The sequence below is a fragment of the Ceratotherium simum genome, chromosome 21 (genome assembly GCF_057802395.1).
Source record: "Ceratotherium simum simum isolate JZ-2026a chromosome 21, ASM5780239v1, whole genome shotgun sequence".
NCBI classification, from domain to species: domain Eukaryota; kingdom Metazoa; phylum Chordata; class Mammalia; order Perissodactyla; family Rhinocerotidae; genus Ceratotherium; species Ceratotherium simum.
This window is the reverse complement of record NC_141920.1, coordinates 36608508-36629950: the sequence shown is the minus strand read 5'-3', so window position 1 is coordinate 36629950 and position 21443 is coordinate 36608508. Positions and strand designations below refer to the sequence as shown.

General features: G+C 40.5%; 1 protein-coding gene across 8 annotated transcripts in view; it reads right to left on the bottom strand.

Moving 5' to 3' along the window:
- Nucleotides 1-21443, bottom strand: part of PLCB4 (phospholipase C beta 4) — a 385664-nt gene that overhangs the window by 24496 nt on the left and 339725 nt on the right. For all 8 annotated transcript variants that reach the window (XM_087445596.1, XM_087445598.1, XM_087445599.1 and 5 more), the window contains 4 exons: nucleotides 13049-13137; nucleotides 12136-12286; nucleotides 4002-4051; nucleotides 3788-3853 (listed from right to left, as the gene is read on the bottom strand). In XM_087445596.1, the coding sequence (XP_087301722.1) occupies nucleotides 3788-3853; nucleotides 4002-4051; nucleotides 12136-12286; nucleotides 13049-13137 (356 nt within the window). The remainder of the gene's footprint in view (nucleotides 1-3787; nucleotides 3854-4001; nucleotides 4052-12135; nucleotides 12287-13048; nucleotides 13138-21443) is intronic.

The window sequence follows — 21443 nt, the reverse complement described above, 5'->3', positions numbered from 1 at the left end:
CAAACCACTGACCCACAAAATGGTGAACTAAATAAATGATTGTTGTTTTAATTCACTAGATTTGGGGATAGTTTGTTACCCAGAAAAAGCTAACTGATACAAGTTAATACAATCATACGACTCCTTTATAGAATTGTTACAAGAATACCTAAGAATAAGTGCTCAAGTAAACCTCCATATATACTAGCTAGTTTTAGCATTTTAAAAGTGTTGACAGGCAGAAAAATTAGCATTAGGATAAACAAGATCAAATGGAGATCAGGCACTAAGTGTGTCTAATGGTAACAGGTTTGTCACATCCTTCCATCCCCTTAACCAGCTTTTTTTTTTCATTTTTAAAGACAAGTGTGTTAGTCAAGTAGGCCTCAGAATATATTAGGCAAGTAAATATTCATATATACCCTTCATCTTAGAAGTTTGCTCAGATGAGACAGTAGAAAGTATTATAGACTGAAATATTACATAAAGTTTATAGACCAGAAGGTCTAATTATTTGAAAATAATTATTTGCAAAGCCCTTGGACAGTTAAAATAGATGAAAAGCACTTTAGTTATAACCAGCATTAACTAGTTATATTGGTCTAGGCAAGGGACTCACCTCTCATTTTATTCATGTCTAAAATGTAGATAGGATTATTTAGGCTTCAGGGATATCGTGAGGATTTGAGAATGTACATAAAATGTGTAACACAAAAGTGGCATGAAATAAATGCTAGCCTTATTAGTAGTAGTGGTTTTATATAAAAAGACTACAGAATTCAGAGTTCGTAAATTATACTGCCAAAGCATGTTGAATAAAAAAGTGCATCCCCTGTGTATTTAATGTGGGAGAAGGAATTCATTCATAAGCTTATAACCACACACTTGTAACTTGAACTTGTGAAGTACCTGAAGACATGAAAAACAAGTTGTGAAATGCATTCCCCTGTTCAGAAATGCTTCTGAAAAGCAACAGGCAAGCTCTGCGTATTTTACTGGGGCAATCTAGCTATTACTTGACCTAAGGAATTGTGAAGGCTTCCTCCAAAAAATACACACTGACTGTTATAAAAGTCCATGCAAATTTAGATGGTAGGATTTAGGGGAATTTAAAATCTTCTTTTAGGTTTTAGTTCTCCTATAATGTGGGGCTCCAAGAAGCTCAAGGCTGTTTTCTGCAAATGAAGGCAACTTGGATCCTTTTGGCCATATGGGATTTACTGGTTATTAAGTAATATGAATATTTCCCTGCCAAGAAGCATGAAGAAAATGGAAGAAATGAAGCATGGTGGTGTCTGAGGTGGAGGAGAAGATCTACTAAAGTCACCTCTAAATTGTCTCACAGAAGACATTTTCACCTGCTATAGACTAAATTCTTGTGTCCGCCCCAAAATTTATATGTTGAAGCCCTAATTCTCAATGTGATGGAATGTGGAGGTGAGGCCTTAGGAAGGTAATTAGGTCATAAGGGTGGCGCCCTCATGAAGGAGATTAGTGCTCTTATAAGAAGAGACAGGAGAAAGATGACAGCTTTCTTCACCATGTGAGGATACAGCAAGCAGCACGCCGTCTGCAAACCAGGAAGGGGGTCCTCATCAGACACTGAATCTGCTGCACCTTGATAGTGCACTTCCAGCCTCCAGAACTCCATAGATGTCTGTTGTTTAAGCCACCTGGTCTATGGTAATTTGTCACAGCAGCCCAAACTGATGAAGACACCATCTTTGCCACTCTCCTGATTTACCAGATAGGGCTGTTAACTGACCTGAGTCAGTTTGGACTCAAAGGTTTAGACAAGGGAATCAACAGACAACTCTGCTCAGTATTATGGAGGTGACGTTCTAAAGAACTGAGGAGCATCCTTCCTTAGTATCTGTCCAGGTACCCAGTATATTGACATTGTCCAAACCAGAGGGAGATTTACATAACATCCACTGTGCTGCCACTGCATTGATGCAGTGAGGGGAACTCACTTATTTACTAAAGCATCCAAAATCCTCCAGAGAAAAATGTAGCAAGAGTATGGGTTCTAGACTCAGATGATTTGGGTTCAAATATTGGCTCTGCTACTCCCTAATGCTGGCCATTATTTATACTGCTTAACCTGCATAATCTTAATTTCCACACATGCAAAATGGGGACTTAGCCTTTGCCTTACAAGATAGAGAGTATTAAATGACATAATAAATGTAAAGTGCTAAGCACAGCATCTGGAAAATACTTAGCATGCCAAAATTCTAGCTGCTATCGTTATTGTTATTATTATCAGTCGCAGCTTATTTCCTAGTCATGCCTCAAGGAAATATTAAATAAGTGTGAAACTTATACAAAATGTTTAAGTTTCCAAATAGCCCAAGGGCCACTGAGATGCCTGCCTCAATGACAGAGATCCAATTTCAATGGAAGGAAAATCTGTTGGATGATGCCTTGCCATATGGGTACTAACTCCATTTGTAATGACTAAAGCCACTTAAATTGCATTCTCATTTCCTTTTCTCTCTCTTTTTCTGTTCCCTTTCCATATTCCAGGCTAGTGCCAATGACCAACAAAACTGAAATCACCACTTTAGCTCTGTCTCCAATAGTCCCATGCTTATAAAAATCTGTAGCAAGTTTCCCCTACCAGCAATGAAAGGAATTCCACTGAATGGAATTATTCATGAAATTTAAGAACAGTTGTTGAAGTGACCTCTACATCAGCAAATCCATTAAGCCAATCCATTAAGTTCAATACTAAGGGAATATTACTAGGCTAAGATTAGGCCGAATTTCTTAAAGGAGCACACACTGTTAAAGAAATGACAGAGTTCCAGGCCATGCTCTTTGCATCTTACTATTTGGAGTAATTCAGAGGCACATCCGTCAAGTCCAGCTCTGCAGGACATGCCCTGGTTTGAGGCTTGGGTCAGAGTATAAAGGAGTGGGAATGCAAGATTAGTTTAAAAGAACTCAGAAGTCCTTTCGAGCTAAGAAATTAAGTCTCTCTTGCTCTCATTGCGCTTAATGGAAGAGGACACACGTTTTCCTTCCAGTGGCAGCCGCTGTTGTGATAGACCTTAGGAAGGAAAGAGGTATTAGGCTTTATTCCTTTCTCTGTGAGGGGAGACTGGAAAGCAGGATGATGCTGAGTGCTGTGAGGTTTTCCAACCCCCGGGAGAATTCCAGAGGCCACCTCCTGCTCTTCTCTTAAATGTGCAAATTGCTCTTATAAATTCTCACAATCACTGTGAAAAGACCTCTTCTTATGGGTAAAAAGGAAAAATAGCTACGTTTCAGCAGTAGGCCACCCAGCAGAGCAGAGTTTACCCAACGGGCGAAAAGTGAGAAGAGTTCTCTCTCTAGGTGCCAGGGTGAGAAGTTTGGAACTCGTCAGCATCCCCCTCCACGCACTGTGTATGGCAAACTATTTGCCAGAACCCAGGGAACTTTGGTACTTAGAGGCTAAGACTGTGTGCAGGTCTTCAATAGACTATATAGCCCATTAGTTTAGATAAAGTCATATACTTGAACAATTTTTAAATGTGTGAAGCTTTGTTATGCTTTTGAAATAACTGTCAGAAATGCAGATCACAAGTCAGTGACAACCGATCTCAAATGAATTCTGTTTTTTAATTTCCTTTCTAATCAGTTAAAATGAAGGCAATGCTGTCCAGTTGGCTGGTATCAGTTTCTAAGGAGTGTTTTTGGCTGTCAAGAACTCCTCGGTCCCTAACACAAAATAGGAGCTCGAGGTTTTCATCAGAGAGCTAAAAGGAAAAAAACAAACAAAACTACACACACATAGGCATGCACACACAAAACAATGTACCTTTGCATGTTTCTTCTTTAAAGAATTTAGCTCCTTCTGTTGTTTCTTTAAATGCTTCAAGTAAGCCTGTGGAAAAAACAAAGAGGATCCAAAATAAGTTTTTTGTAGCACTACCACAATGATTAATGATTACAGCTGGTGAGAAACAAAAATATGCTGGTTTCACCAATACACATAATTCAAGAGAGCTTGCAAAATGACCCAGCAATTTTACCTTCATCTGCTTTAAATCTTCTATCCTTACTTGAGGGATAAGTTCAATACCTAAAAAAAAAATAAAATTAAGTCACTGTGTATATTAAAAAGTAGAGAGAATAACTAATATAAAGTTCACAGTTTTGAGATCTCATTTAAAGACTTTGAAGCAGTTTTAAATGTAATGTTATGGATATAAATATCTTCATTTCCTATTAAAAGAAATTAACTAGACTCTTAGTTGACATGCTTATTCTCTTAGGTCACATTCCCTACAAGCAGAGCGTGAGATGAGGATTTGCGTGCACAAGATTTATCGAGAAAAGGCTCTCACGGGGAACCTCTAAGGGAATGAGAGAAGCAGGATAGGGCAGAGGAAGAAGGTAGGGTGTATTTCTAGCTGAAATACAGCATCTGTCTGATCCTACAGGGAGCTCTTTGGCATAAATCGCCCTCCAGAGTTGTTCTACCTTGAGGTAAGGAGATTGGGCTTTTGTAACCCCATATCATCAGCTGAGGGCATCAGAGATTTTACAAAACCTTCCAGGCATTTCCAGGCAAGAAAATTCCCATGGACTGAGGGCAACTCTAGGGAGAAAAGTGTAGCTGTGATTTGCAATCCGCCAATACTCCTAGCAGCTGGGGGATCGGGCACTGACCCCAGAAAGGAGATCTGACCAGGAGCAAAAGCATCTATTATAGTTACCTTCGTCTTTGCATTTCAAGATACATCATACCAGTCATCTAACTCCCAACTCTATTCCCAACTTCAACATTATCGAAGAACAAACCATTTTTTTCAGCTTCTTTCTTTTACCACATTTAATGTTAGCATTTCAGCAATACGCTTTTGAGCACAGCAATGTCTTAACATATAGGAAATAATGAAATCAAACCGTTGTATAACAGGACGCTGTCATGAGGACCTGGAGTAATATACTAAGTTATCCTGCTATCTGAGTGATGCTAGGCCAGGTGTCGTCATGGCAACCACAGTTGTGGAAGAATCCCACACACATTCTGTTTGACTGCAGACTGTCATCTTAGGCAAACAAAATGAATGTGCACTCTGTACTATAATCGATTTCTATTAGAATCCCAGAGGCTAGGGCCGAGATATCCAAGAACAACAGGCATCAAGTTCCAAGCTCTTGTTTTTCAGTTCTATTCACTTTAAGAAAATGTGCACATCCAGTGTGTGGGCGGTAAGGCTGGAAAAGGAGAGTTGAGGCTGAGAGAAATCAGTTTTGTGATCTAAAACATTTGATCATAGGAACATCAAGGGAATATGGGATTGCTCTCTGGTCTCTTACGTCTGATGTTACAAGCTAACTCCCCACTTTATTGAGGACAGCGAGAGGCAGTGTAGGGCAGAAGGGCGAATCTGGGATGGCTAAGAGCTCCCTATCTTTGGGTCTCCTTTCTCTTGTCTGTGAAATGAACATACAGGATTGGGGGGCATCCAAGGTCCTCTAGAAATCTAACAAATACTAAGAGTTTTATCCAGTCTGATGAGACTTTTTTTTTTTGGGTCTTGGTTCAACTAAACCTTGATTAACAGGAACCTATGAAAACATAAACCTCCCTCGATCATTTGGTTTTATGTTTTTTGAGAAAGACACAAATAACTCATAAAAATTTTAGTCCTATAAATAATTTAGTTAGAAAAAAACTACAGTCTACAGAACAGGAACTGGTACTTGTTCGGGTCCCTCCATACGCCTGGAGCAGGGTATCTGATAGAACTTTTGACGATAGTGGAAACGTTCCATACGTGAGCTGTCCAAGTGGACAGCCACCAGCTGCACGTGGCTCGTGAGCACCTGAAATGTAGCTGGTGCAACTAAAAAAGTCAAGTTTTAATTTCTAAGTTTAAATAGTCACATGTGGCTAGTGGCTGCTGTACTGGACAGTGCAGGTCTTCAGGCTTCCCTGGTGTGAAAGCAGGGTTATGTGGTACATTTCGGGATCCAAAGATTTTGGCTAATCGAAGTTTCACCACATAAAGTTTTTGTTCTTATCAACAAAGCTCATTAAAAAATACTTGTTTTTTCTCAAACCATAATTTGGAGATCAACTAGGAGCTGAGCTTTCTTAATTCTTTTTTTTTGTGTGTGAGGAAGATCAGTCCTGAGCTAACATCCATACCAATCTTCCTCTTTTTTTTGCTGAGGAAGACTGGCCCTGAGCTAACATCTACTGCCAATCCTCCTCCTTTTTTTCCCCCAAAACCCCAGTAGATAGTTGTATGTCATAGTTGCACATCCTTCTAGTTGCTGTATGTGGGACGCGGCCTCAGCATGACCCAACAAGCAGTGCGTGGGTGCGCGCCCGGGATCCGAACCTGGGCCGCCAGTAGCAGAGCACGCGCACTTAACTGCTAAGCCATGGGGCCGGCCCCTCTTAATTCTTTATTATTAAAATTAAAGAGAAAATCAAGAGCACTGGTGCAGTTATTGCTGTTTATCTGTACGTCTAAGAGAAACCATTTAGAACTTCATGACTCCTCACCTTCATAGATGTTTGCAGCAAAGGCTGCCGGGCTCCACACACACACCTTGCTCCCTCCACGTCAGCTCACTCTAGTTGACTTCCAAACTCCAGCAGCTCCATGTCCTTACCTGAGGACTCTCTCTTTCCTCCAAAACATTCTTTACCACCCTTCTGCCAATCTAGAATCCTTAGGGAATGTATCCCTTCCACAGGAGCTCTCAACAAAACGCTGAACGGAGTCAGGGTATACATTCCCAACTCCCTCGCCTCTCCAGGAGGATGCCTCTGAGGTGTGTTTCCAACACCAGCCCCCAGAGTTTCCCCAGGGGTTAAGCTCCAGGTGCCTTAGTGGTAAGTAGCTTGAAAACACTCTGGTTTTTGGCTGTCTTCTCTTCTTTGTATCACTTCCCCATGCCTCTACCTATAGTCCATTGTACCCCTCAAATAAACTAATTGCACTGGAAACCTTGTCTCAGGATCTGCTTTGGGGTGACCCAAATTAAGGCAGTTCTCTAGAGGGCAAACAGAAGCTTGCCTTCTCAAATGACATCTCTTCCCACAAAGACCACTGGAGTAGAGTGTATTTCCTGACTCATCCTCCCAAGTCATAGAAAGGAGTTGGAAGAACACCTATAAATTTCCACCTCATACTTCTATGCCATTCTCCTAAAAGTTACCAGGCAAAAGAACAGGCCCCTCACTTATACCAGGCTCGGCTGAACCTGGCTACCTCCACATGTGTCTTTCTAGGTTGTATATTCACCTGCTCCATGAACTCCAGCATCTGGTTCATGGTTTTCCTACGTAGGCATTCCCAAGCATCCAACATAGAGATTCAACATCTATGAAAAGAATCCTCCATTTCATTATTTTGCTTCTCTGATGCCTTTCATTCTAGAAACCTTCTTCATCTCCACTTTACCTCACCTTCCACTGACAGCTGTAAGTGGTATATTCACCTTGCTTGAAACTGTCCCCCCTCCATGACCTGTAGCTTAGAGGCGCCCTTCTGACCACAATTTCCATACTGTCAACTTTACTCACAGCCACCATGCACGCCTTTTACCCTTATCTTGTTCCTTGTTCCGTTAACCTTTTCCTTTTCTAGCACATCTCTCCCCTTCAGCATCACCCCTACTTGAATATTAACCTGGATATTATGATCAGTGTGGAAGACTGATTGGAAAAATGGCCAAAACTCTTCACCTTTCCCTGTTCCACACCTGCTGCCACATGACTTTGGAGTTCTTCCTATCAAGATGTGGCGTCTGTTTCCCCAGCCCTTGAATCTGGCCAAGGACTTGCTTTATTCAAAGGTATGTGGTGGAAAGGACGTTGTGCCAGTTCTAAGCCTAGGACTCAAGGGGCCTTGCATACTTCCATTCACCATCTTAGAACCCTGTCACTGCCATGTGAACAAGCCCAGGCCAGCCTGATGGAAGATGAGAATCCACATGGAAGAGAGCCCACTTGTCCAGCCAACATCACCTTAGATCAACCTAAAGCCTCCTGAAGCCCAAACATATGAGTGAGCACAGCCAAGATCACCAGTGTTGCCTGTCTAACCCACTTATACTAACCCGGCCATGACCAGAAAAACCACCCAGACAACCTCATGAGCAATAATTAATGCTTACTTTTTTTTTTTTTTTTTGTGAGGAAGACTTGCTCTGAGCTAACATCCATTGCCAATCCTCCTTTATTTGCTGAGGAAGATTAGCCCTGAGCTAACATCTGTGCCCATCTTCCTCGATTTTGCATGTGGGATGCCACCACAACATGGCTTGATAAGTGGTGTGTAGGTCTGCGCTTGGGATCCGAACCCACAAACCCCGGGCTGCCAAAGCAGAGCACATGAACTTAACCACTGCACCACCGAGCCGGCCCCAATGCTTACTCTTTTAAGTCACTGATTTATGGAGTTGCTTGTTACACAGCAATAGCCAACTGATACAGTCCCCTATACTTTAGACTCTCTAATCTCTTTGGTCCTACACCATACACATTACGACAATCTTAAGCTTGGGACTCCCTAAGCTCTACTTTGTCCACACCTGTTGCTCAGCTTCTCGGTACTGCTAAAGAAGTAATGAAATCAAACTGCATCAACTTGATTCATGCCACCCACCCTCACCTGGTGCCTCTGTGCTGTGTGGCAGACCTTCTCCTTATTTGTTTCGAATTGTTCTATTCCAGTCAGGGGCTATTCCAAAGCTTTTCCATACTTTTATTCTTCAGTTCTGCCTCTGGCTTTCTCAGCAGAGGGCCACCTGTCCAACTTCTTAGACCAGGTAGAATCTATATGTGTTACCTTGCAAAAATAGCCACAATATTTTCCCCTCTCATCAAGAGGTGGAGTTTATTTCTCTACCCCATGAATACGGGTTAACTTAGTGACTTGCTTTGGCCAATGGAACACTAGCACTAGCTGGAAAAGGGCTGCTTTTGAAACTCTGGAAGCACCATATGAACAAGCCTGTTTAGGCTGCTGGACGACGTGAGACAACTTGCCAACTGACAGACATGTGAGTAAGGCCACCCCATATCTGGCTTCTAGTCCAATCCACCAGGCAACCACAGAGGCATGAGCAAAACACACAGAGATCAGCCAAACCAGCTCAGACCAACCAACCCAATGAAACATGATTTCAATAAATGGTGGTTGTTTTAAGCCTCTAAAACCTGAGGTCATTCATTATGCAGCATAAGCTAACTGATATACCTTCTGTCAGAGTTCTTCCTTTCCACCTCGAAACTTCCCTTCACTCATTCTTTTTCTTGGCTCGGACAGAACATATCTCTTCCCTCCCTATGCAACAGGATCTCTCCCTTTCTCTTAATTCGGCTCTTCCTCGGAGCCTGGTTTCACTATATACCCATCTCTTGTATTTTCCTTCTCTCTCTTCACTGGTTCCTACCAACATGCTACCGTCCTCCAGAACAACCATTTTATGTCTTAAATCATCAAATTTTTCTAACTCAGTTTCTACCCCCAGCATCCAAGCATCCTTGATTCAACAGTAATTTTGCAGTCTTAACTTCTCTGGACTATCTACAATACCTTCTCAAAACTCATTCTTCTCATAACATAGATCTCTCTTTGTTTTTCATTTTTTCTGTTCATTCTACCTTTCCAAGCGTTCTCATATTCTCTCTCTCTCTCTTTTTCTCTCTGTGCCTCCTTCCTCCTCTTGACCTACCACAGCTCTGCTGTCACATATTTCTGCCAAGATATATCAACAGCTTGGACTCAAAGATGCCCAGACCTGGAATCATCTTCCTTACCAAAAGCAGTTCCTCCTCTTGACTTCTCTACTTCTCACAATGGCACCATCTATCTGTGACATGTCCTGAAAGTCTCTGAGTTACCACTGAGCCTCCTTCTCCCTAAGGCTTATATCCAAGCTACCAACTTATTTCTAGTCTTCCTTCCCTTCTTTCTGTTCCCTTGTATACTTCCAGCTTAATCCAGACCCTCTTTGCCACTAATATAGGTCGTTCATTAATCAGCCATTTACTTCCTAAGAAAAGTGACTGCTAGATCCTTACGAGGCATGGTTCCAGGGACACAGTGATGATGGAGGTGTGGTCTTGCCTACAATAACCTCTTCCTCTGGTTGTTATCATATTATAGAAATACAATGTGGATATAATATAAATATAATGTGATAAGTGTTATAATAGAGGCATGAATACCAAAATTCTTATCTGGCCCTTAGCATCTATCTCCCCCTTTTAATGAGTTCTTCTGCCAAGATTGTATTAATCTTCTTTTAAAAATCCTTTGATTGTCATTCCCCATTGCCTTCTCAGGGTGGTCCTAGACCCGTTTCCAAACCAGGAAAAGCAAACTACTCACCACTTCCTATCAGCATTCGCCCTGCCCCCTTTTCCTATATCTAGGTTATGTTGCTTCCTCCTAGGATGCCTTCTCTCGGCTCCTTTACCTTCTCTTCCTGCTCAAGTCAGACCTACGATTCAAGGCCCAGCTCAATTGGGATCTCATCCATAAGTCTTCTCTGGGACCCTTGCTGGAAGGGACTGCCTCTCCCCTCCTGTCTCTTAGTGGTCAGCCCTCACTGACCACTGCCTGGGCTGGCCATTGTGTGGGAGCCTTCCCTATCTCACCCCTCTGGCCATGTGAGGTCTTTGAAGGTGTGAAGGTATGTCTTGGAGAATCTAGGACTGTCACTTAGAGTAGGCTTCCAAGTCTCCTGAATAGAAGGCCAAAATGAAACCATGTAGATCCTCTTTCTCAAGGTGTCTGTTGAGGAGACTGGAGTGGGAATGAGAGCTGCTGGGCTCCTGCAAGTGCAGCCTCGTTTGGAACCAGGGATGACATAGTCCTAAACACAAGCATGGTCTCTTCTAGAACGAGGATCACTTCTGTCCTCTGTAAGGTGGCCACACTGCACTGTTTTTCAGGCCACTTAATTCACTATAATTACTAATGTTTTTACGTACCAGTGGGTGTGACACAAGAACTTTAACAAACAAAAACTCTCCCATATTTCACTGTCTATCTCTGTCTGAGTGGCTAATGTTAATAATTGACCAGTGCTGGTATGGAATGACCAAAGCTTGTATCATTACTTTGTTCCATGTTCTCTCCAGAGAAGAACAGACAAACAGCTGTAAGCAAAGTACAATTTGGGCTACTTTTGTGCAGTCTCATCTTCTAATTTGTTTCACAAAGCTCAATGCACACTTAGTTTCCTGTTAAATTTTTATGCTGCTTTGGTTTGGGAAAGCCTTTTGTTTCTTACCTTAAACTGCAGCACTTTGTGTACCTAAGTGTACAAACAACTTGATTCCCTTACACCAAGGACACTGAATTTACATATAAATGGGGCAAATATAAATATACTGAGTAAAACATCATTAGGAAAAAGAGAAATTCTTACTCAAGTAAGAAGAGTGAGTTTAGTAAATGATTCATGGTCAAGGAAGATATCTAAAATATTTAATTACCAGCATGGGATGGGCGCCATCCAATCAGCATGGATGCCTGGCCAGTTAGAACGCAAGTCAAGTTTAAATAACCAGGATAGCTGTTCCCCTACAAACTGGCTGAATGTTAGCACATGGGTCACATAATTTTTTGTGATGACACCTCTTATGACCTTTGGTTTCATCCACAGGTAACCACATAGAATTGGCCTTCAAATGCCCACTTGATCATTTTGCAAATAGATAATCATGGATGATAAATATCTACTGATGGGGGGACATTATCAATAAGGGAATCTAGGAATGTCTGAACAATCACGATTCTGTGGGTTCATGAGCCCACTGCCTGTCCAGATAAGTGCCTCTGGCGGTATCTGGAAGAGAGTAGGGATGAGCTAGCAAAGTTCACTGTGTAGAAGTTCTTTCCATAAAGGACACGGAATTTAAATATTTTCTAAAACTATGGATATTGTACTGGTGTAACTAAGGTGCAGGAGATCTAGCAAATGAAACACAAATGGTGACTCTCTGTTAAACACTTGGAAATGAAGCAGTTTGTCCAATCCACAAGCAAACATGCTGCTTTTGAGTTTTATGGGGCAATGAAAATGGGCAAAATTAACAATTCTAAATATCTTCTTCAAAGACTCTTTAAAAAGAGTCTAAAACTGCCAGAACAGATAAGGAGCCCAAACTTTCTTTGGTTTTACCTTTCTTGGCTTCCATGCCAGACCCCAGGGCGGCCGTAGTGGTTGGTCTGAGCTCAGAGCTGCTCTGTGGGGTCACGTTTGCTTTGGCAGTGTTGGCCTTTCCTTTCTTGTCATTCTTAGAAGTGTCACTGGGCACATCGGCTATGTCACTCTGGAACGGAAATGTTTATATTAACCCAAATGAGTGCTACTTCAAGGTTGAATGCCTTGCATCTTCTCTATTTTACTGAATTCAGTCTGTACCACTCAGCTTCTCCCCTTCCCCTTCCTGGACTCCTACTCTGTTAAGGGATCTTTGCCTGCAGAAATAAACATCATAGAGTTCCCTCAGGCCAGAGGCAAAGGATGAAGTCAAGGAAAGAAGATGCAACTCTTTGAAGGTATACCTTTTCTTTTTCTAGCTACTGGAAAGACTGCTACTTCCACTCTAAACTGAGGAGTATGGTAAAAGGAGCTTTAAAAACAAAGAAACAACACAAGAATGCACTGAAATGGAAGAAGGTTGGATGTAAGATGGGTAAAAAAATAAAGAAACAATAAAAAATGCCAATTTCATTAATTCACTGAATTGGGTTAGCTGGTATTTTAGTGTATCACAAAAGCATCTTATATTTTAAATGTTCCCAAAATCATCATAGATGTTTTCCATTTCATTTCTAATGAGTCCAGGGTCCCCAGATGTGAATTAAGCCACTAGTGATGAAGTGGGTTTTTCAGATGGTGGTCACATTTTATTAAATATACTATACTTTCACAGACCCTTGAAACTATTTTGTTGAAGTGATAAGTTCAGTTTTGAAAACCATCTTTAAACTTGTTATATTAATTTATTACTGTGCCTGGCTCTTGTAATCACTGTTTGACAACCAGACTTCCCCAAATCAGCTGTTTTTAGCCAACCATCGCTACTTACAGTTTCAATGCCCATAGCTCTCATTTGGTCTGCTCTCTTTTCCGTAATGGAAAGAAATTTCTTTGGATCTGATAAAGCATCCACAATATCTGAAAAAAAAAAAATTGCTGAGCTGTTAATTCTCTGTTTCACAGAAAACATCCAAGAAAATTCAGCTAATAAACTATTCATAATCCTAGAACCCCATTATACCTTCTGTCAAGTACCTTTTCCTAGGATGTAAGCCATGGTTCAGAAAGCACAGCTAGTTGCAGAAAACAAGAATTAAGTAAAGGCAAGGATCAACGGCCAGATGATTTTCTCCTATTTTCCCTTTAGTTTTTCTCCAAATAAGGGAGACAGTGTGGCAGGGCAAGCTAAGTGAATTGCCTTTGGTTCTTTACTATTTACTTGTCTGACTTTGAGCAAGCTGATTAATGTCCCCTGCCTCAGTTTCTTCATCTGAAAATTAAAACTGATAACACCTACTCTGAAGGGGTCCTATGAGCATTCAATGAGATAATGAATGCAAAAAATACTTGAAGCGTAGTAGAGGCCACCAGCACTAAGTCTTATTTTTAGAATCAGAAGGCTAAGGCATGTTTAAAGCCAGTTTTGGTTCCATGGTAGATAAACTGAAATATCTCTCCAGTGTTTTCCCAGCTATAACTTGCACTTAAAAGTAGTAAAATTTCATCTTTTACATCACAACGTTTGAAGAGTTCCAAGTACTCTCAAACAGAATTTCATATAATTTTTCATAATTTACCAGTACTATAGAAGGAATAATTAGTCTCGCTACCTTAAAACAGTACATAATTTACAAGTTTTAAAAATTGTATTTTTATCAATTTTCTCCAGCAGAGTCAGCTTCCTAATTACATTCTTAAGCTATTTTTTCTCAGTTTAAATTTTTTCTTTTTCTTTTGATAATAGAAAATAATATATGCACATGATAAACATTCAAATACATAAAACAAAAAGTAAAAATCTCCTCTCCTGCCAATCCTACACCCAATATATTGTTATCCATTTCTTGTATCCTTATCTGTATTTTTTAAAACTCCAAATGGGTTCACAGTTTTCTGCACCTATTTTTTAACTTCATATATCTTGGAAACATTTCCATATCAGCAACATAGATCTACTACATTACTTTTAAGGGCTGCTTAAATATTCCATTTTCTCAACTGCTATAATTTCTTTAACCAGTTCCTTATTGATAGACTGTTAGATTACTTTCAGTTCTTTGCTATAATAACCAGTGTTGTAGTGAATGACCTTGAACATCTGATAGCATACCTTTCCGTCTGTCCACAGGATAAACTCCTAGAGGTTAGAATGATGGGTAAGGGTGTTTGTCCTTTGGGGTTATTGCCAAACTACCCTCCACAGAAGTTGCATCAATTTACTTTCTCCTACCCGTGGTATATGAGAAGGTTTGAGTCTAGTTATCACTCATGTCCCTAAGAATTCTTTGCTCCATAATGGGGAATGCGGACAAATTAGCCCTTAAATCTTTCTTCGGAAAAATCACAATCATTTCTTGGAAGTTAACATTCTAGGAATATATTTACCTATCTTTAACTCCCTAGTATGAAAATTTTCAAACATACACAAAAGTAGGGAGAACAGTAAAATAACTCCCCATTCACAGATGATGAAGACCCAACACTCATAAACAATTAGCTACATTTCCTTTATCTATCCTTCTTTTCTTCTTTATCTCTCTTCTCTCTGCTGAAATATTTTAAGGCAAATTCCAGACGTCATAACATTTCATTCTAATTACTTCTCTATGTGCCTCTAAATAAGAAGAGCATTTTCTTTCAGAACCAACATGGCCATCCAACAAAACTGGTGGCAGTAGTTCCTTACCATGATATAATACATGGCCCATCTTAATATTCCCCCTATTTACGGTTAGTTTGTTTGAATTAAGATACATAGTCTGCACTATGTCTCTGATAATTATGTCTCTTAAATGCATGTTAATCTAGAATAGTCCCTCCTACTATTTATTTTTCATAATGCATAGACTTGTTGAGGAGGCAGATCAGATGTCCTATAAAATGTCCCACATTCTGAATCTCCATGCTCCCTCATTGTGTCATTCAGCTCTAAGGCTTTACTTTCTTTTTCATAAGAATACTTCGCAGGAGGGGCTGTGACTTCATATGGGTCACAGGGAGGCAGAGAAGCCTGGCTGCCCACTTGTTGTGGTGCTAAACTCACTGGGCAGGCTCAGGCTTTTAACCCATTTGAGTCTGACTCCCAAATGCCTCCTCCCTCCACTCATCCACACTGTTTTGAGGCAAAAGTGAACTTAAACTGTTCCCGCTGAACTCTCCTGCCTTTCCTTGGAGAAGACCTACCCGGTGGTGGCCTTCCAGCACACTCCCACATGGATATACTTTGCCTGGCTTCCCACTGGCACATTTCAGTGGATGAACCACAGGGCTGGCTTGTTAGGAAATAAATACTTGCTTATCTTTAATGATATACAATCAGTTTCGGGTACTGAAGAGTGTATATGGCATTTTTGAGGTGTAGTCTGGTAGTTATTCCAGCAAGAATAACAGATAATTCGTTTTTTCTTTTGATGAGGAAGATTAGCTCTGAGCTAACATCTGTGCCAATTGTCCTCTACTTTATATGTGGGTCACTGCCACAGTGTGGCCGACAAGTGGTGTACGTCTGTGCCCGGGATTTGAACCCTCAAACCTGGGCCACCAAAGCAAAACGCGCCGAACTTAACCACTATGCCACGGGGCCGGCTGCCAGATAATTCTTTTTTAATTACTTAAAACTAAATATAAAACCAATAAAACAAGACATTAAGAATAAAATAATCTATAATCCTTCCATCCTAAACAAGTTTTCATTTTTGTATATTCTTGTGTAATTTTTTCCACATGAATATATATTTTATATGGTTATCTTAAAATTATATCATCTGCTTTTTAAATTTATTATTAGGTTTTATCTGTATAGTTCTGAAAATTATTTTTAGTGAATGATAATGTTCCATTGAGTTTATGTACCAAACTATTCCCCAATGCTAGATATGTAGATAGGCTTTCAATTTTTCTAAAAAAGATGACTTTCCAAGAAATATCTTAGTGCAAAAAATAATTTCATCATTTTCTTTTATCAGAAAATTAGTGGTTCAGATATATAATACAGCAACTTATATGCCTGATGGGCATTCCTAACAAAATTTGTTCCTAATAACCTTTAAAATAGTCACTGAAGAATGATTAATTAAGAAATGAGTACTAAGAAAATAAAGCAGAATTAAGAGGATGTAGTGGGCGGAAGAGTGCCCTCCAAAATTCATGTCTACCTGGAACCTCAGAATCTGACCTTATTAATAAATAGGGTCTTTGCATGTGTAATTAGTTAAGGACTGAGACGAGACCATTCTGGATTAGGGGTGGCCCTAAATCCAATGACTAGTATCCTTATAAGAAGAGGAGAGGACATATAGAGACAAAGAGAAGAAAGGCCAGGTGATGACAGAGGCAGATTGGCGTGACAGAGCTACAAGCCAAGGAACGCTAAGGACCGCTGGGAGCAAGCAGAAGCTAGGAAAGGCAAGGAAGGACTTTCCCAAGAGCCTCCAGAGGGAGCACGGCCCCACTGACTTCTTGATTTCAAACTTCTAGCCTCCAGAACTGTGAAAAGATAAATTTCTGATGTCTCAAGTCTACCAGTTTGTGGTAAATTTGATTACTAATGGTGATTGCGAAAAAAAGAATTCTGCTACTTAAATTCTTGGGTACACATCTTTCATATAAATGTGCTTAAATTCACAAAGCAGGCTTTATCATTGGTAAGAAGGAGGATCAATCAGCCCCCAAACCTTCCAAGGTCCCGTTATGGTTGAATCTTGGGGGAATCACATTTGAATCCCATGGGTATTCTTCCTGTTTACTGCAGCAATGTGTTAGTTTCAGCCACAAGGGCTGAATATATATAATTCTGACCTAGAATATATGTTCTATACTGTGTAACGTATAGTTACAAAACAATATGTAAACTAGGTCAGATATTGTTTTGTATGATAAGGACAAGCTGGCTGAGATGTTCTCGTCAGTCATCTGCTGTAAGATTATGTGGACGAAGCCACATCAAAACAAGACGCTGCAGATTTATCCATTAGTTGGATAAACATCATTACTTAAATCTATCGTCAATTACCAAAATTAACAATTCTAGAAACTGCTAGGGACCTATGTTCCCAGATCCTGAAATTCTGCCTTATTATTGGAGTTTTAATGAGAAGTCTTATTTGCAGTTACATCTACCTTTAAAATATTTACAATAGACAATATAACAGAATTCAGTAATAATACAATAGTGTTCTTGACCAAATGGCAAGCAAATGACACAAAGTATAAATAAGGCTTGTTCAAATTAAAGCACACGGGACAAAAAGGAGATTAAGAAATGGCTAAATGCCTTGGACAAGGCTTAGGTTAGCAGGTTATTCAAAATAAGTGCTTCATTGCTAGCAGTTTTGAATAACAAATTAGATACTTGGAGGACATATAATTTTGCCATGTGGTGGCAGGTGCTTATTCTGCAGCTGGATCAAGGCAGAGGGCAGCAACTGCACACCTGGGGCAGTTCCACCAAAACTATTCGGCCAAGGACAAAAGGGCTCAGGATTAGGGAGCCAAGGCCTGGCCTGGCCTCTTTTAGATAATTTTTCTATTGTAACTCAGTTTCTCCCCTGGCCAGAGGCATATACACCTGAGTTTTAAATATATACTTGGTATACACACACACATATACACACATACACACATATATACACTCAAGAATTGGTTTCCTTATTCGATAGATACTGCATATCGAATAAGGAAACCGATTTTTGATAACCCACTTAACATATAATCAGAGCATCAGAAGCTATACCTCAAATATCTCATACCTCTATATACTTGTATAACTCTATTTGAAATATTTTTTCCTTGCCTTAGCCCAGGAAAAAGATTTCAGGAGGTAGTTAAATAAATCTGGCATATTCTTGGCCAAAGTTTTGCAGATTCAAGTAAACCTGGCATCTGTCTTTGGTGCCAATCCGACATTTCACGGGCCTCCTTCCCTTGTATTGGAGGAACACTGTGGCTGGCTATGTCCCACGTAGTTCAGTGTTCCATGGGACAAACCAGTGGGCAAGAATGAATTTTTTTTTTAATTGAGGTCATATTGGCTTTTAACATTGTGTAAATTTCAGGTGTACATTATTAAATTTCAGTTTTTGTATAGGTTGCATTGTGTTCACCACAAAAATAGTCTAGATTTTATCCATCACCATAAAATGAACTTTAAATGCTGATCAACACTGACTGGTGTGTGAATGGGCCTGTCTAGGGACTGGCCACACTGAACATTTAACAGGGTAGAGACATGTGCCCACAAGCCTCTGACCACAGAACCCACAAGGGTGAGCTAAAATTTCCTATATACTTGGAAGCCACGGCACAGGCTCTGGAAACTTTCTTTTTTTAAAAAGAAAGCAACTTGCTTTTTCTCATTTGCTTCTTTCTTCTGGACTTAATAGAAGTTTTACTTATTTTTGTTTTTTAAAAATAGCATCTATTGTGGGGTTTAGTGCCATTTACAAAAGGCTGGTCTCTCCTGATGAAGACTTTCCCTGTATATTCTGTTGTCCCCCACCCTCTGTCCCACCAGCCACTTCCCTATAGAGCTGAAAGCATCAATTTAGGCATCCCCAAGAACTGAAAAGAAGATAGCAATTCCTTAGTACCAACTTCCAGACACTTAGTGGCTTTTTCAGGAGAACTCTGTTTTTTGTTTGTTTGCTTATTTGTTTAACCACTACTTTTTAAGGCATCCGATTTGGGTGCCTTGGTGGTGAACTCTGACCAGGGCACCTGGATCCCCCAATGTCCTCACTCCTGGCTTCCCTCCCGTTCAAACTCTACTGTTTCTATCTCATCAAGAGGTAAAGGCAGCAGAAAAATACGTCCCCCTATTGGCTGCAAAGTGATGCTAAGAAAGATCAACAAATCCCATAGCTATGATTTTAGCTCTTTTAGCTTCTACCACGTGGTTAAGCACTTCCCAAACTGCATATCCTAGGATGTTAGAAGATTCAGTCTTTGCTCAGGGCAAAAGGATTCTGTGGTCAAACAAGATTGGGAAATGCTCACGTCTCCGCTCTCCTTGGGCTCCATAGTATATCTCAAGGAACTATGCAATAAAGGGCCTGTTGACATTCCCTTAGCCTAGAATTCCCAAGGTATTTCACCATAATCCATCCTGCCCCCTTCCCCTCCAGAGCTTTTCTTCTTGGTGTTCTTACTAGTATTTTCTGTAGTTTAGAAGTGGCCATAAAAATGGATAACACTGCTATGCAAATCAGTTCTTCAACAAATATTTGATAGAAAGAATAAGGCATTTTAGCATCCACGAAGGAGGGGACAAAATGGAACAAATTTAAATTGTATCAGGAAATTGAGATCATACGCCAGGAATGGCATCTTAATTAAGGGTGTGCCTCTTCTGAAACTACCTGATGTAAGAAACGGCCAACTATCTTTGCAAAGCAACCCACTGAAGATGCTGGGCAGAGTGAACAAGACACCCCCACCCCCTGCACCACTGATGTATCTTTAATCATAATGGAGGTGGAAAGGGGGACTGGGCAAATAAACAAAGGGCCACTTCATCTTTGCTTACCTAACATAGCGTAGTTGCAGAAGACAAAATCTACACTTATAGAAGCAGTGATAAGCACAGCTCAAGGAACAAGTGTCGAGCAGCTCATGAAACACAACTCAGAGTGACATTTAAATACACTGCTGATGCTCCATATATCCTGGAAGCATAGCATCAACTCTTACTCGTTGTCCTCCCTGCCGCTCAGTAATAATAAAAGAAATACAAACGATAAGACCCATCAAAGCAACAGTGGGTGGGAAAAGAGAAATACTGACACTCATTAATTGTGATCAGCTCTGGACCTGTTTTCCGTCACCCCAGCAGTGATAAAGCTGCTGCAACGGGTAAGCGCCACTGTCAGGGGTGTTTGCACCTACAGATAAAGCAGCAAAGGCAGCCCTGTACTCTGAGTTGTACTGGATTCGACAAAGGAAGAATGTACCTCAGCACCCAACCCAGTACTTGTCTTTTGTGTATGAATGTGGGAGTGGCCGAGAGGACTGTTTTCCTCTATGTTCAGCAGAAAAATAACATGAAAAAAAATTAAACTGAGGCTTCTTGAGTCATCCCTAGTCATCCCTCTCCTCAATGTAACCATTTTTTCACATCAAAGTTTCTGAGAGTTAAGAGACTTCATCTCTGTTCTTCAGCCCAGAGATATTTTACATCTAGGCCACCTAGGAACAAGACGATCTACGAAGAGTTCAGAAGCTCTGGTAGCCATCTTTGCTCTGTTATTTCTTCGTGTGTTTTGGGAGTTATTATACTACGGTAACAAGACGGAGAAGCAGTTCAACTAAAATTCCCTGCCTCTGTCTCCTGAGGGGCAAGGAAGGAAACCAGGGAACTGACAGGAGTAGAAGAGGGCCAGGGTAGAAAACATTGGCTCTAGACTGATCTCATGTTGGGAGGAACAGAGGTCAAGGCTTTCAAAGAGCACCATATGCAAGAACCAAGAAGTCATGACGAGCAACTGCACAAGTACCAAACTGTCTCACCAGCAGGCAATTATCGCAATTATGTGATGACCTCACAGCACAGAACCTCAACAAATAAGTGCCCAGCAGCTCCTAGAAATGCCTAGGCCCTCCCTAAGGAACTGTCTTAACTTGGAAAAGCCTTTTAGAAACATTTTTCTTGTTTCTATAAAATGATGCCACCCTCCTGACATTACTGAGACATAAAATATACTTAAAAATCACATAGAACATAGAGTTGTCAGAGCTTAAATACAATCATGGTAACATTACTAGTGCATTAGAATTCTGAAACTTCTTAGTAGGCACATTAATAAGAGATTTTTCTTAGGATAATGAATTGCTTATGATAAAATAATTTACTGCAGCAAACTAAACGGTCAAGTTAAGGAGAAGAAAATATAAGCAATGGATTTTTCTTTAGCTTGTTAAAAACAAACAAAAATAAAAACAAATTAGTAGAGGGGCTGCTACAGTTGGGCTAACTGTCCCAAGAGCTCATGTGATCTTCACTCATGAGGTGGGGACTGCTGTCATCCCAGAGCCACAATGAGGGCACTACAACGGAAAACGTCACACACAGCTCGTACAAGGTCAGCCAGCAGTCAGCCGCAGGGCTCCAGAAGGCCTTCTTACACATCTGCTACACGGCCTCAGTGAAATAGCATCCATCAGGCCAAGAAAACTAGACAGCCTTTAAATCCCCTAACATCAGAACATCACATTCATAGAACTTTATCTAG